Here is a 13374-nt window from a genome sequence, read left to right on the forward strand (position 1 = left end):
CAAGTATCAACTCCTCAATAATAATTGATGATAAAAAAGTTAGCCAATGACATATAATGTAAATTAATATGCTACTCAATAATTAAATCAATGATAGTTAATAAAATTTATAGAGTAATTAATGTTATTTGAAGTACCACGTTATTTTAGAAAATGTTTTTTGAATTATTGTTATAAATATCTTAATTTAAGAATTGCCAAAAAAAACCCTAATTTAGATACATTTATATAACAAAAAAAGTTATTAGATTAAATTCCTTAGTTTTTTTTTTCTTCGATGAACTCCTCAGTACTTTTTAAATGTGGTTGGATCTCTCAAAAAATTTTACATAACTAAATTTATCGTTCAATATAAAATTCTCCTTATTGACATTTTAAAAAGTGTCATTTTAAAAAGTAATTTATTTAAATCATTAGATTTTAAAATTTAAAGTAGAAATTTATTACCATTTAGTAATATTAAATTAAATCTCTCCACCGAATCTTTATTTTTTAATATATATAGAAGATTTTTTTTTAATAAATTAAAATAATATACTTCTGCTATTCTTAGAATGACATGTGGATGCATGAGAGAGTTTCCTTGTCACTCTCCCTTATAAATATGATATAGATATTTGAAAAATAGAAAGAAAAAGAAAAAGAAAAAGAAAAAGAGATCGATAACGTGAGTCTCCCATTTCCTGATCCTGCCAAACCTATTCCCGCACAGACACAACCGTTGACGAACTGAAGAAGAAGAAACAGACCCATCGAGCACGGCAGGGCAGGGCAGGGCAGAGCATAGCTGAGCAGAGATCCTAATACTACCCGTGGGAAAAGAAAACGCATATGGCGGGTGATTCTCCGCTCGCTCTCCTCCTCCTCCTCCTCTTCTTCCTATTCGCCCTCTGCATCTCTTCCCTCGCCCTCTCATCTTCTCCCCAATCCGACCCTTTATCCGTCTGCATTGTGGGCGCCGGGATTGGCGGCTCATCGGCCGCCCACTTCCTCCGCCAGTACTCCCCCGCCCCCTTTGCAGGACCCCCTACTCTTCGAATCCGAGTCTTTGAGCGGAACCCCGTGGTGGGCGGCCGCATGGCTAGGGTGAAGATCGACGGCGACACCTTCGAGGCCGGCGGGTCGATCCTCCACCCGAAGAACTACCACGTCCTCAACTACACCAAGCTGATCGGATTAAAAATCAAGTGGCCGAATTCTTCCAAGGCCGGCGATGGCGACGACGATGACGGCTCTTTCGGGATTTGGGACGGGAAGAAGTTCGTGTTCAAGACTTGGAGCGTTCCTAACACCAAGAAGCTGCCCTTTGTCGACAAAGTTGTCTCCTTTGCCAACGCTCTGCAGCTCTTCTTCCGTTATGGTCTTTCCCTCATCAGGATGAACAGCTTCACTGAGGTGAGTGAGAGCCCGTCTCCTCTCTCTCTGACGGGTCTTGGATGGTCCCAGTACAATTAAGCTAAGAAAAATTTGCCACTTTTGATTGTTTTCACTGAGCTGAGGACTACATGTGTGGATGAGCTGAAAAATCGCAACGAAATGAAGGATATTGTCTCTCAAAAATTCGTGGGTGTTTTGATATTGCTGCAGAGTACCGTGAACAAGTTCCTCAAGTATTATGAGAGCTTTGAAACAAGACCTGTGTTCGAGACCGTGGATGATATGCTCAAATGGGCAGGCTTGTATAATCTCACAACTCGAACGCTCGAGGAAGAATTAGTCGACGCTGGGTTATGCCCGGCACTGATAAAGGAACTTATCACGGTAAGAAGCTTCGGTGTTTTTCCCTTTTCTTTGCTGATTGATCTTGTCGGGTTGGTCCTACTTACTGTCCGAGCAGAGAATAAACCGTGTCCTTCTAATTGAGACGTGTTCAACATTGCAACAGGTCATAACTAGAGTTAACTATGGCCAAAGCAGCCGAATCAGTGGGCTTGCTGGTGCTGTTTCTATGGCAGGAGCAGGTGACAATCTGTGGCAAGTTGAAGGAGGAAATTGGCAGATGGCTTCGGGTTTGCTTAATGTTTCAGACATTTCATTGCATCTGAGTGAGGAGATAGAATCTATTTCGAAACTAGGAAACTACTACGAGCTTAATTCCACCAAAGGTAACAGCTATAAGTGTGAGGTCACAATAGTTGCAACTCCTCTTGATGAGCTGAGCATTCGCTTCGACCCTCCTGTATCAATTCCCCCAAGGAAGCTGCAGCACACTCATGCCACCTTTGTTCGGGGTCTCTTGAATCCCGTGAGTGCCTTTGGTGGTCCATAATTTATGTTCTCTCTAATTGGATTTTATGAGCTATTTGTTAGTTCTCTTCTGATAATTTTTTTAGTTTCTTCAGAAGATTTCGAGTGATTTGGGACTTAATGTTTATTTTTCATTATACAAGTCTGATGTATTTCTTTTGCGCAGTGCAATTGCTCATGCTAACTTTATATTGACTGGATATGTTGTTGATTGATGTTGAAGGCATATTTTGGTCTCGGATCTGCCGCTGATATTCCTCATCTAGTGGGAACAATCGAGGAACCAGGGCTACCCTTCTCGAGCATTTCAATTCTGACTCGACACAGTGAGAAAGATGCAACTTACAAGGTCTTCTCCCGCCAAACAATGGGAGACGCGCTGCTGGATCAAATTTTCAGGTAACCTTTCAATTTTTCTGAAAAATTATTTAATTGGAGGCATTTTGTTTTTCATCTCATTTCAATGACAATAGAAAAACGCTCCAAAAAACCTGTTTGCTGATCTTAATGGGAGGGGAAATCGCTTCTTGCGGAGAGAATTGAATTTGCTGTGCTTTTACAGTTTCTAAGTTGATGCGAAAGTGAAAACATCAGTTAAGAGTTAGAAACACTGGACAACAAGATACAATCAGAGTATAGCCAAACGGAGGTTTTCATGTAGAATGCGGTACAAATTGTGTTAGTACAGATTGCGGTTCTCATGCACTTATCATATATCTGGGGCAATGTCTGTTCAGTGTTCGGCAGGAAACTATTCGTATAGACTGGGGTGCCTATCCTCACTACCAGGCTCCGGAAGTTTTTGCCCCGTTTATACTGGATGGGCGTCACCTCTACTACATTAATGCCTTTGAGAATGCTGCGAGCACGATGGAGACCAGTGCTGTTGCTGCCGAGAACGTGGCTCGTCTAATCCTGACGAGACTATTTGGGAAGGTGGACCACTCAGTTTCTATGAGCTCAGATGCCTCTGCTTCTGATATTCGTTTGCATTCAGATCTCTAAACGATGGGAAGGGTGTTTTGCCTCACGAGACTACTGATCTAACGTATAAATATCGTTCCGTGTAACAATAAACTTTTTTTTTTTTTCCCCAAATAATGCCATGCAATGTGAGAGTGACAATGTAAACTTTGTATGTGAGAAATGTGAGTGACAATGTTATCATTGTTCATGAAGGCCTTCTTTGGGCCATTGCCCCTCTTATATTATCCTGAGCATTTTGGGCGGAGGCCCAAACAATGGTTTGGTCAGTAATCATGGGGCGGCACGGTGCCACGGTCCAACGCAATGCAATAATAGTGGCAAATGGAGATTGATCAGTATTGGTCTGGCAATTTTTAAGACGACACAGGTTGAACAATCATCCATCACTACTAGAATAAACTCCAGGACGCTTGCAAATCTAATGCGTCATGAGCCTATTCATCTCTCAGTAGAAAATTTAATGATACTGGATTCAATTAAGTGAGCTGAAGGCCCAGGCCAAAAATTAAAAGATTATCTAGCTAACAAAAGCATTGTGAACACATGATCATATGCTGGAAAAATGTCCTGATGACCCTAGTGGCAGTTAGACGCAGTCAATATTGACGAGGGCTTCGTGTGGCAGTCGATATCCAGTGGTATAGTAATTGATCTGTTGGGAGCAAATGGCTAGCATGTTTCACTCCCTAATTAATCAATGCGTGTGCATGCATTGTGAGGGGAGGGCATGCAAACATGCATGCATACATGATGGAATAATATGCCAGTGAGTGTGGCCAGTCACTAGAAGTCAAACACCTCACAAAGGCCAATGCCCAACAAAACAAAACAAAACAAAACACACATGACGACTAACGTGATTCTGCTCACCGGCCAGATGGTGTTTACTGTCAAAGTCATACAACGTGCGTAGGAACATCAATTGGGTCCACATCATGTCTCTCTCTCTCTCTCTCTCTCACACACACACACACATCTAATTTTGCTCCTCCCCCGCACCTTCTCTCTGTAATACGTCCGGTGTTGCCGTGTTAGTATTGAGGAAGTGAGTTTCAGTATAGTTGGTACCTTTCTCGACTTAAAATTAAGAGATCATAGGTTCTATTATCATTTGCGAGTCGGTTCATGTCTCTGTATCCCTTTCTCTATTCCCCTCTTGGGCTCTCGAGATCACACTTGCTAGCATCTGTTCGATATACTTTGTGCTTTATTTAAGTGGCGGAATTAAATTAAGATGGGTTAATGTCGAAGTAACATGGGCTTGCCGGTTCTTGTCCCCCCCTATTTAGATTTGTGGGGGCAAATTGGATTTGACAAATTGGAAATAGTATGAAATGGACTTACTTAGATTTTATTAATTTTATCATCATCGTCGTCGTCGTCATAAGTTTGAGGGCACAAGAAGAGTGGCCCATTTCATTTGTTTTAATTGTTTGACATACATGTCGATGGGGAATTCCTCAATTTGACATATCATTTATGTTATATATGATGCATGGGAATATCATAGTTCGGATCAATTTATCCCAAATTAGATAGAATATATAAATATGATACGTGGAATTTTGATCGGTATACTTCTCTTTCTTAATGTAAAATTCAAATATCATGTCAATAAATTATTTGGGTGCGAAACACGGATCCAACCCTCGTATGATAATATCGAGGGCACTTGCATTTTTTGTATGTGTTCCAACATTCATAAAAATCTCCTGGCATTTGGGGTCATGTCTCATGGATCGGTCCCAATCCAAGAGGGGCTCCTACGAATCTGGATAGATGATGATATCCGAAGAGTTTGGTAACAAAATTTAATTTAACTTAACTTTTTCATCAATTCAACAATACAATTATTACTTTTTAAATTTTTATACTTCTTCTTATTTATTATTTAAATTAATTTTTTAATATTAAATTATTTCAATTACTCAATATTTTTTTTCTCAATTTCAACACTTTTTTTTTCCATTTTAACAACGCAATCATTACTTTTTATTTTCTTATTCAAATTTTTTCATAGACTGTTCTCAACTACTTTTGTCTTTATCTTTTAATTAAACTAAATTAAATTAAATTAAACTTAACTTCATTACCAAACGCAATTAATAATCGTTAATCACTGCATCCGTACACATATATGGAAGTAGGGGTAAGGATTAGCCCTCGAAACAAGCCATTCAAATTTTTTAAAGTAGTCTTGATCCCTTTTCTTTATTTCCTTATATATATTTATTAAATAATAAATATGGACCAAGACACGAAGTTTCTCCTCCGCCAGTTTTGCGTTTTAAGTTACACCATGAACGTAGCGTTTTAAGGAGAGTAGTAATGAAAAAAATCGGGCGATGCATGGGATTGATTATAAATTTTAAAGATTTGATAATACCATTTTATGATAATTTTGATAAGTTTATAGCAATGAACTTTCTATATTTTAATCAATTCTTCTTCAATTCATAAAATATGGCAGATGAAAAAGTTTTAATTGAATAACCAATTATATAATCAGTAATCATTTTAGTATTTAGGTAGTGTAAAGTGTAAAATAAAAACACAATAACCCAAATAGAAAAATTCCAAGTTACAAAACCATTAAACATGCAATTTATTCATTTCCAACTTATTCTACGGAAAAATAATTATTTTATGAGTAAAATGCACTTTGCCTTTCAACCTTTGAGTCTAGATGCACAATAACGCTAACCTTTGAAAATTTGCATCAAACCCCCCAACCTTTTAAAGAATAAGCACCGTGCACCTTCATTTTAATTTCCGACCACTTTTTTGGCCGGAAAATGTCACATGCACCTCATGTGACTAATTTAAAGGTAAAAAAGGTCCATATACAATCAATTGCATTGAAAACAAAAGTAGAAAATAAACTGGAGGACTTGGGCATGGCTGATAGCCCCGTCGCACCACCCATCATCACCTCGATCTCTTCCATGATCCCATTATCCCTCCCGACACCCAACTCAACCAACCTATTAAGTGGCAGGATTTTTCACTACCCAAATACAACGATGGTGGAGAGTCGAGCATCCGATCTCGGGGACTCAAATAAGTCTAGAGTATCCAATGTGCCCGATAAAATTGTTCGTAGTTCATCATCTTCACCGCATCCTAATGTTCTCTCTATATCTCTGATTGTGTTTTATTGCTCTTCTAACGACGTATTGCAGTACACAAGCTAAAAATTTTCCTTTTGGTTAGCAGTACTTCGATTTGAAAACTGCCATCTTCCCCAACTCCTGCAAAGCCCAAGAATTGATGTTGATGGTTATTAAAAAAAATGATAGGCTGTGTTGCTTCGTGGCATATTCTTTGTCATGAGGTGATCTCAATCCTTGCTTTTGCCCTGTTCTTCTAGTGCAGTTATATTGGATCTCCATTTTTCTTGGGATGGATAAAGGAAATCGATCTAGAATTTGTCTTTGTGTATCATCACAGTGATCTGAATTAGAAAATGCAAATTGTTGAGAAAATAGCTTCGACAATGCAAACATGAAGCAAGATGTCTATATTCCCGAATACAAAACAGTGAGCAGTTTGCATGTTGATCCAGAATACAAATAATATTTTCTTTTTCATTTCCAATTCTTTTTTTTTTTTGCTGATTTTTTTTTCCAATTCAATTAATTGTATATGGACCCTTTTGACCTTTAGATTAGTCACATGAGGAGCATGTGACGTTTTCTGGTCAGAAAAATGTCCGAAAATTAAACAGAGGGTGCACAGTGCTTATTTTTTAGTAGGTCCGGGGGTCTAATGTAAATTTTCAAAGGTTAGGAGGAAATATGTAACTGAAGCCAAAGATTGGGAGGCAAAGTGTATTTTACTCTTATTTTATTACACTAATCAATTTTCGACATGTGGAAGTTAAGAAGAGTTTAGCTTATACAAAAGATATTTAGAAGATAATATGAGGGATTATAAAAAAATAATAAAATTAAAGGAGTCAAATAATGAAAATAAGTTGCAAGATGATTTCAAATTTTGGGGTTTAATTGTAAAAGAAAAGTTGAAATCAATTAAAAGAATAAAGTAGAAAACAGAGAGTGGTCATGCCCGTGCCTCCTGTCACCTTGTTATAATTCTTGTAATTAACTCTATTTTAGTCAGGATCAATGAATTTTTGGATATCGGGGTATACACCAAAAAAACAAAAACTCTACTATATTCTATATAGATAGATAGACAAATATGATAGATGTTAGTACTGTTATATATGTGATCACAAAGGGATTTTTTTTTCCCATTTTTACAATATATCAGATATGATACTTTAATAGTGACTGACAATAACTTCGCAGCTTGGATTACGATAAAGGTTTTAGATTTTCATTAACAAGCCCTAATTGCATACGCAGCAAATAATGCCCTATCACTGTATGTTAAGACACAAATATATATGTTTCGTCACTGCAATTATGCTTAGAGTTTTTTTATAACATATAGATATACAATATATGAAAAAAATGCCTATGATCTTATACAAGTTTCACCATATCATTGGCTATTTTTTAGATTTTTTTTCTCTCTGAATTATAGATTGTTTACCAATGGAAGCTTTTGATATTTATACTAGTATGATCTTAACCAAGTTTCACCATATCATCTGTTTTTAATTTAAAATTAATATATATATATATATATATGTTTAAAGGGAAACACACTAATATTTATTTAAATACATCTTTTGATGGTTAATTTATTGAAATATATTGATTTAATTCCAATGGGGTCCAAACTAAATTATTCAATTTATTTCAGATAAGATCCATGAATTTTGCAAAATTATAATTCAACTTATCATTGAATTCATAATAAACTGAATCGAAACAATTTCTCACAAGAGTTTGATTGGAAACGGGTCGTAAGAGGCTGTTTAAGCACAAATTGTAATAAAAAATTGTAGGAATTGCTCTAAGCCAGACATTAAAATTTAAAAAAGGGAGGGAAAAAAAAAAGAAGAGGAGGAGAAGAGGGCACGATGAAACGAAATTGCACGAATACGGCGCTGCCCTGCCGTTGATCTTGTGGGGTCCGATAAGTATTTTGCGTGCGGATTTGCTAAAGCCCACGAATCCGGCCTGGACTCGCGTCACACATTAATAAAATCACCATTTTATTAATCACATCGGACACGTGTACGGGTGAGATGTATGTCGTGCGGCAGGGTCCCACATCGATGATGGGTGACGCCGCACCAATTGTGGTAGGTCCCACTCATGATGCAGCCTTATGTGTGCCCACGCACGTGCTGGGACGGCCTCAACGTCCGACCCACATTATTTGGCAATTATTATAAACTAACCCGCGCAGTTGCGTTGGGTCATCAAAAGAAAGAAAGGGAAAAAAAAAAAAGAGTACAAAAATCCCCTTGTAATATGAGTTTAAGATAAGTTGGACCTTACGATTTTTTTAGGAATAAATAATACCATGTGATTCACTTCGTAAAACATAATGAACCTCAAAATTAATTTTTCGTCATTTTTGGTATTCAAACTTTTCTTTTTGTCATTATCACTTTTAAACTTTCAACTCTTTTCCAATTTGGTCCTAAAATTTGAAAAAAAAAGAAGGGGGAAGGGGCCGAGGCCATCGTTGAGCGACCTTGACCCACCCACCGAGGTTGCATGCACCCACAAAGGATGTTGGCGACCATGGAGGTGGGGTCAGGGCTGCAGATTCGCGACCCCAAGCCCTAAATAGACCGAGATCTCGAGCTTAAGGGTAGGGTCGAGATCGCCACCTCGACCCTAACCTTGAGGTTTTCGACGTCCTCTGTGGATGTCGACAACCTCGGTAGTAGGGTCGAGGTCGCCAACTGGAGGCCCAAGTCCTTTCTCTCTCTCTCTCTTTCTCTTTTTCTTTTTTTTCAAATTTTAGGACCAAATTACAAAAAAAGTTAAAAATTTGAGGGTAATAATGGAAAAAAGTAAAGTTTGAGGACAAAAGTGATGAAAAAATTAACGGTGAGGTCCATTATGTCTCACGAAGTGAACGACATGGTGTTATGTGTCCCTAAAAAATCACATGATGCAATTTATTTTAACCTCAAACCATAAGGGAGGTTTTTGTACTTTTTCCAAAAAATTGAGCGTTAAATTTTGTAATAGATATTTCCCTTAATTTTTTCTAAGATAATCTGCAGATATGGATATTTTTGAAGATATTATTATTCAGAATTATTCATCTAACTGATGAATTGGAAATAAAAGAATGAAACCTTTCTGTCTTCATAAATTCCAAAAAAAAATCTAGACATTATAATATCTTGTAATACTTGAAATTATAATTATAATTTTCAAAATATTGGGTAATGGATTTCATTTTGTTAGTTACGTAATGTTTTCATGTAGGTTATTAAAAAAGAATACCAAATTAACATTATTAATAGAATAAAAAAATTATATATGAATAATTGGGAATAAGAAACTTAAAATAATGAAAGAGTTTTTAAAATTTTAAGGAGAATTTTCAAAACTTAGACATTGTTAAATGACTATTTTTATCCTAACAATTATCTCATTTTGTGAAAGCTATGTAAATTACTACTATTACTCCTCCTATTGCTACTATTGCTACTATTGCTGCTACTACTGCTATTACTAATGTTGTTGCTGCTGCTGCTACTACTGCTATTACTAATGTTGTTGCTGCTGCTGCTACTACTGCTGCTAATAATAATAATAATAATAATAATAATGAAAATAACGACGACGACGACAACAACAATAATAATAGTAAAAAGGCAAATAATGGTGAAATTTAGCAATTATATATTGTATATAATATATAGATTGGTTTCTTTGTCACTATTCTTATTATCTCGTTAATGATGATGATGATGATGATGATGATGATGATTGGTAAATTTATTTCTTATTCTAGCAATTATCCCATTTAATCGATGATGGATTTCCTTAGCAATTATCCTATTTGGTGAATTATTATAGATTTTGTTCCACGCAATTATCACGTATCGTGCAAAATATTAATTTTCTCGTTAGCAATTATATTTTTTTTCCAACAATTATCCCATTTCGGAAGTCCATAATGATTATGCTCTCGAAAGAATTAACAAAACATATAAATTAAAATGCTAATAACAACAACAACAACAACATAATAATAATAATAATAATAATAATAATATTATTATTATTATTATTATTACTACCACTACTACTACAATAATTAAGTTACAAAAATGCATTAAATGTTCCATTTCAAAAGTGATTCAAGACAAATGGCAAACAATGGTGAGTGCCTCATGAATTATATATTATATATAGATTTGGTGAATTGTTATAGATTTTGTCCCGAGCACTTATCACATATGGTGCAAAATATTAATTTTCTCTCTAGCAATTGTTTTTCTCCCAACAATTATCCCATTTCCGAAATCCATAACAATTATGCTCTCGAAAGAATTAACAAAACACAGAAATAATAATGTTATTGATGACGACGACGACGACCACAATAACAAAAACCACAACAATAATATCAACAACAATAATATCAACTACAATAATAATAAGAACCTTATTATTATTAATATTATATAATAACAACAAGTATGTTACAAAAATGCATTAAATGTGCCATTTTAATAGTGATTCAAAGGAAGCCTTCGTTATGGCCAACAACGGTGAATGCCTCAAGAATTATGTATTATATATAGATGTATAAATTTCAATATTTTACACACATGGAGAATAATGGTGATTGCTTCGGCAACTATACATTATATATAGATTTTCTCATTCTTTTTAGCAATTATCCGATGTGCATGTTATGTACATTTTATTAATAGTAATAATTTTCTAATTCTTTTCAGCAATTATCCCATGTTACAATGAGCTCTTTTTTTTTTAAATAATAATAATAATTTTCTCTTTTTTTAGCAATTATCCCATGCGGGCTAATCTTCTCATTTTTTAAATAATGACAATAATGATGATGATGATAATAGTAATACAACAATAGCCTATATATAATATACACACGTGAAAATGGGTTCTTCTTTTCTTGTTTTTTCAAATAATAATAATAAGAAGAAGTATGAACTGCAATAAATAAGGAATCCTAGGGAGTGATTTAAGGAGAGGTCTCCATTTCAATATTTTGCACATATGGCGAACAATGGTGATTATTTCAGCAATTATAGATAATAATAACAATAATCTAAATATAATATACATATGTGAAAATGGCTCTTCTTTTCTCGTTTGTTCAAATAATAATAATAATAACAACGATAAAAATAATAATGAGAACAAGAAGTAATAAATGCAATAAATAAGGAATCCTAGGGAGTGGTTTAAGGAGAAGCGTCCATTTCAATATTTTGCACACATGAAGAACAATGGTGATTGCTTCGGCAATTATATATTATATATAGATGTGGGCTAATCTTCTCATTTTTAAATAATGACAATGATGATGATGATAAAAATAATAAGATTACAATAATCTATATACAATATATATACGTGAAAATGGACTCTTTTTTTCTCGTTTTTTCAAATAATAATAATAATAATAATAATAATAATAAGAAAAAAGTATGAAATGCAATAAATAAGGAATCCTAAGGAGTGGTTTAAGGAGAGACCTCCATTTCAATATTTTGCACACATGGCGAACAATGGTGATTACTTCGGCAATTATATATTATGTTTAGATAATAATATAACAATAATCTATATATAATATACATATGTGAAAATTGGCTCTTCTTTTCTCTTTTTTTAAATAATAATAATAATAACAATAATAATAAGAAAAAGAAAAGGAGTATGAAATGCAATAAATAAGAAATCCTAGGGAGTGGTTTAGGGAGAGGCCTCCACTTCAATATTTTGCACATATGGTGAACAATGGTGATTGCTTCGGCAATTATATATTATATATAGCCGTTTCACTTGAGCGTCATGCGAAAATGTCACTGATAAAAAGATTTTTTAAAAATTTTATAAAAATATTATTCAAATGGGTCCCTGAATATATCGATTAATTTATAATTATAGAATTAACACTTTAATAATTTTCAAGTTAAACAAAACTAAAAAAATATTAAATTGTTCATAGTGGATAAACTTTGTTTAATATTTTATTTGTATATCTATAGGAACGAAACTTTAATCGCTTAAAAGGAATAAATATATTATATTATATTATCAATTTGATCCTTTAAAAAATTTAAATTATTTTTTCGACTAAATCTTAGTATCCGGAGGCCATTTGGGCAAAGACACATCCAGTTGAACCGAGATGGCTCAGTCATGAGTAAGACTCTCATAACGTGGATTTGAAAAGTAAAAATTATTTTGAACAAAATTAACGTAATTAATTAATATAATTATCCAATACTTTTCTGGTTTATTTATCATTTTAATAGTGCATTTTATTTGAAAATTTACATTTACAGTTTTATATCTAAATTCTTTTGCATTATTTTTTCATGGACTAAAGTAACTACTTAATTTCTTATTCATGTAAATTTTTTCTTCAAGTAATACCAATTATTAAGTGAAAAAATCATGGAATACATATTAATTCTTTGAAATTATTAATTATTGATATTTTTGCAATTTAAATTTATATATAGTTTACGACATTTAGTTATATGTTTATTGGCTAAGAAATGTTAAAATTGAATTATAGAATCAAATAAGATTAATTAAATTCAATAAATTGTTACATATTTCTATTTTAAAAATTAATTACTTTAAACTCTATATTACATGACTTTTCATTTACTCTATGAAGGTAACTTGACCCACAAGGATTAACTCCTTTGTTTTTCTCTTTGACATGTGGTACTGCCTTATTAAACTTAAGATGACACGTGGCGCAGCCTCGTTAAATCTCCTTTGTGTTTTGCTATTATATATTATATATAGATAGAATGCATAACCGTGGTATGCGGCGGGTCGAAAATATTATTCCTTAAAATTTTGGTTTATCATAGTAGTTTGTATAATAACTAATATATAGTATATTTGAAAGTAATGAAAAAAACACATGTATAAAAATTGAACTCTCAATTGATCATAAACGATTCAATTTTTCCAAAAGATTGTACTAATTAATTCTCATACTATATAAAAGTCAACATTTCTCCAA

The 13374-nt window shown here is 33.9% G+C and overlaps 1 protein-coding gene across 1 annotated transcript; it reads left to right on the top strand.

Annotated features, from left to right (window-relative positions):
* Window positions 1–641: 641 nt before the first annotated feature.
* LOC116211678 (farnesylcysteine lyase) lies at window positions 642–3458 on the top strand. Its single transcript, XM_031546152.1, has 5 exons — window positions 642–1395; window positions 1588–1761; window positions 1886–2245; window positions 2471–2646; window positions 2985–3458. The coding sequence occupies exons 1-5, from the start codon at window positions 832–834 to the stop codon at window positions 3250–3252; spliced, it is 1542 nt and encodes a 513-aa protein (XP_031402012.1). The 5' UTR covers window positions 642–831; the 3' UTR covers window positions 3253–3458.
* The last annotated feature ends 9916 nt before the right edge of the window (window positions 3459–13374 follow it).

Source organism: Punica granatum, chromosome 6, assembly GCF_007655135.1.
Source record: "Punica granatum isolate Tunisia-2019 chromosome 6, ASM765513v2, whole genome shotgun sequence".
Taxonomy (NCBI): domain Eukaryota; kingdom Viridiplantae; phylum Streptophyta; class Magnoliopsida; order Myrtales; family Lythraceae; genus Punica; species Punica granatum.